The sequence below is a fragment of the Merops nubicus genome, unplaced genomic scaffold (assembly GCF_000691845.1).
Source record: "Merops nubicus isolate BGI_N331 unplaced genomic scaffold, ASM69184v1 scaffold50224, whole genome shotgun sequence".
Classification (NCBI taxonomy): Eukaryota; Metazoa; Chordata; class Aves; order Coraciiformes; family Meropidae; genus Merops; species Merops nubicus.
In genome coordinates, this window is record NW_008607317.1 from 8,325 (window position 1) to 11,857 (window position 3,533).

The 3,533-nt window shown below is 42.8% G+C and overlaps 1 protein-coding gene across 1 annotated transcript; it reads right to left on the reverse strand.

The window, feature by feature from the left end:
- Nucleotides 1-295: 295 nt before the first annotated feature.
- BOD1 (biorientation of chromosomes in cell division 1) lies at nucleotides 296-2,388 on the reverse strand (the record flags this gene model as incomplete). The annotated part of the gene is given in 3 exon segments (XM_008939887.1): nucleotides 296-494; nucleotides 2,277-2,343; nucleotides 2,346-2,388. Coding segments are annotated over 3 exon segments (309 nt in total), but the record flags the coding sequence as incomplete, so codon positions are not given.
- Nucleotides 2,389-3,533: the final 1,145 nt, after the last annotated feature.

Sequence of the window (3,533 nt, forward strand, 5' to 3'; positions counted from 1 at the left end):
TTACCAGAATAAAAGGCCTTTTGGCCTAATCTAAAACCAGCACTGGCAGAGTCCACAGTGTTCCTTGATAGCTGTTTTACATCATACCTATGTCTTCAGTCCTAATATATTTTTAGCAGACACTTAAGTGGAAGCAGCTCAGATGACTGTCTCACACTGACAGCATGCTGGTGATCAAAGTGTCCTTCCCTGTCACACCAGGAAGAATACAACGTCTTCTCTATCTTGCATTATACAAACGACAGAGATGAAGTACATGAAAAGTGAAAGTAGTAAGTGCAGAGATACAACACCTTTAGGAGGCATCCTGAGATGGAGCAGGAGGATCCTTATTCTCAGGCTCTGGAGGAGGAGCTGGCACATTTTCCTCTTTCTTTTGTGCAGCCAAAAATTCATGAATCGCCCTCTCTATCTGGGGCCTGAAGATGTGGTTTAGTTTTGGATCCACCACCTGAGAAATAATTCTGTCCACTCCAGCTTCCAGCATTCCTGACCTTGAACAAAGACAAAGGAGTCATTCAGATCCTCTGAAAAACTTCTCCCCAATCTCCTCCAGTAACTCTCCAGAGCCCTCCTGTCAACTGCAATTAGCATTTACATGGTGAGAACTGCAGCCCACTCAGTAGATCCTTAACAGGGAGTTGTTTCAATCACCTATTTCCCCCATCCCCCTCACTTCTCCCTACAGAATTAACTACTGACATCTGGTCTCCCAGGTACTTAAATGACATGTTAGACAAGAGCCACTTTAATAGGGCTTATGTGGAAATGAGGCCAACAAGAAGGCAAACAAACACATTTTGGCACAAACAAGGGAAGCAAGCTATTCTGAGGAGGACAGGTGAAAGCACAGCCTTTTCTTCGGCTGACTGGAGGGAGAAGCCGCCTGCCCCCTAATAGCATTACTGCCACTCACTCCTTGTAACTGTCAGTCTAGACAGACGGGTATTAATTATAAAAACAAGCACACGGCAAAGTTTCTGGAACTGAACACTAGTAATTGAAGAGACTTATTACTTCAGGGGCTGTGTCAGACTCTTGGATTGTGGGGCACAGGCTGTCTAGGAGGCTTAAGTCATGTCTGCAAGGGAGCAGGGGACAGGAAATGGACACGTTGCCTGCTGCTCAGAGAAGGAGCCACAAGACTAATAAGGCCACGAATGCTGGCAAGCAAGTGGGTGCAGGGTCATGGCACGTCAGGTCACCTCCAGGTACCAGCACACGTATCTGTGCATGCAGCAAAGCATGTACACATCTGGACACCCTCAGCACTGGGTCCTGCAGCTACAGGAGTGATGGGGACTCTGTCTGTTCTTTATACTAATAGCCTACTTAAAGGAAGCATTTTACATTCTTCTTGTTACAGGCTCTAAAACGAGAAAATGAAATATTGATAAAAATGTTTCAGTAATGACAAAAAATTATACAACATTTTTCAATTGTCTCCTTCATTCTAGTGGTAAAGTAACAAGAAATGGAAGGAAGTATTAAACGACATATCTCAAGTAAACCTCTTCTCTAATTACAGATTAAACAAACAAATGTTACATACTAATGATTTACAGGTTCTATCAAATGCTCTGAAATACAGTTTATTCTGTGTGCAAGGTTTTTCCAATAGCTTTCCGCATAAGCATAAATGTCATTATCAAGTTCCCTGCTGCCCCTCTCCCCACAACTTTAAAGATTTTACCCATGGATTCTAATCAAGCCAAGGCTTGTGCTTCAGACTGCAGTGAGTTATCAGCAAGAGATGCTAAACCTAAATTACTATGCATAGTTTAAGCTGGCTTTCCTGTTGTGCTGGAAATGTAATATCTTAAGTATCTGTACCAAAGTTACCCTCCGCTGCATGAAATCAGGCTAGCCCGGTGTGATTACTGCCTGCTAGTGGTCAGAGTCTGCTTGGCATCTTCAGGATTTTTTCTTGATGTAGGCTCTTTTTTCTGAAGAGAAAAGCCAAGGTCATTTGGCTCAGCATATCAGGTACAGTTTTGCCAGCAGCCACAGCGTTGGCTGTTGGCAGCAATAACTTGGCTAGATAGCAAGTCTGAGTATGTCTCTGCTGCTCAACTCACCAAAAAACAAATTTCAGGTAAAGCAAGAACATAAAATTTTGAGAGTTAAGGCTGCATCAGCTGTTGGGAGAGCACAACAAAGTGCTGTGAAAAGCTTAATTCTGAAAATTCTTATTTAACTTATGTGATGTAATAAGACAGTTATATATTACTTAGCAAATAACATTACCATTATTTTAGAGCATGCTGCTTACTTACTGAATCACACTCTGCCTTAGCCCATTCCGTAACTGGTTTTTGTTCATTGCTGGATTCCATTCCTGCAAGATACAAAGTTGTCTACCTTCTGCCTCAAATTTTGATAAGCTGGCTGGAAAAAAAAAAAAGAAGCAATAATAATAAAACAAATCTGCTTAAGCAGCTAACAGATCTGCAAACAATCCCCTGCCAGAGTCCTTCACAGTACATCTTTTGCCATGTACACTACTGTTGTCTACATTCTCCCTTTGGTCACTTTCTGAACAAAGCTGAGCTTGTTTTACCCAAGAACACAAATGGTAATTGCAAGAGCAGTTGGTCAGTGTGCCATTATAATAATTTAAATAGCTGGATAGATTATTTCTTAACTTGTTGTCTGCTTGTCGTATCACTTAGTGAAATATAAACTGCCTGTGCAGACAGGAGTTGTTCAAGCAGAGTTCTTCTTGTCTGGAAATCCTCCATCACAGAATTCCTAAAAAACAGGCCATGTGGTGTTGTCACTAACAAAGAACTTAATTATTTGCTTCTGCGACATGATCAGTGGAAATTTAATTCCAGTAAATAGGAACTGAACCATCAAACTCATATAAATACATAAGACCACTCAGATCCTGGTACCGTACAAGGAATGAACAAGAGAGTGGCAACATTTATATTTCAGAATTTGATACGCATACAGGATGATGAATGAAAGGATTGGTAACAGAGGTGCAGTGTCTGTCCTGGGCAGCATGTATCTGTCCTGACAAAGCTGCTCTGACCCATGGCTGCTCTGTGCAGATGACCTGGCAGCTCCAGGAGTGGTTTAGTGGTAGCTGCTGGGGTGGCCTAGAATGATGACTGCAGGTCCAAAACCAGGACTCTTGCTGAAAGGAATGAGTTTGGGAAAGCAAGACACCAGTGTTTAATTTTGACAGGGTAATTGTGAGCAACTTGATATCAGTATTGCCAACAAATGCTCAGAAGTTCATGTTGTGACTGAGGAAGAAATTAGTTTCAAACAGTCTGACAGCTTCTACTCAAGAAAAAAAGGTTAAATGTTTGTTTGGGAAATGTGGCAATTACACTCAGGAGGAGCGATACAGTTATGGGAGACCATCTTCCTTTTAAGTCCTGCAGCAGAAGAGGACAATCTGAGGCCGTTCTCTGCCCTAGGCCTCTGGTGTGTCTCTTCAAGCCCGGGCCAGCTCTAGAGCAGCCCGTCTTGACAGATGCGGGCCGCAGCGGCGGCACGGACCCCCCCACACCGAGAGA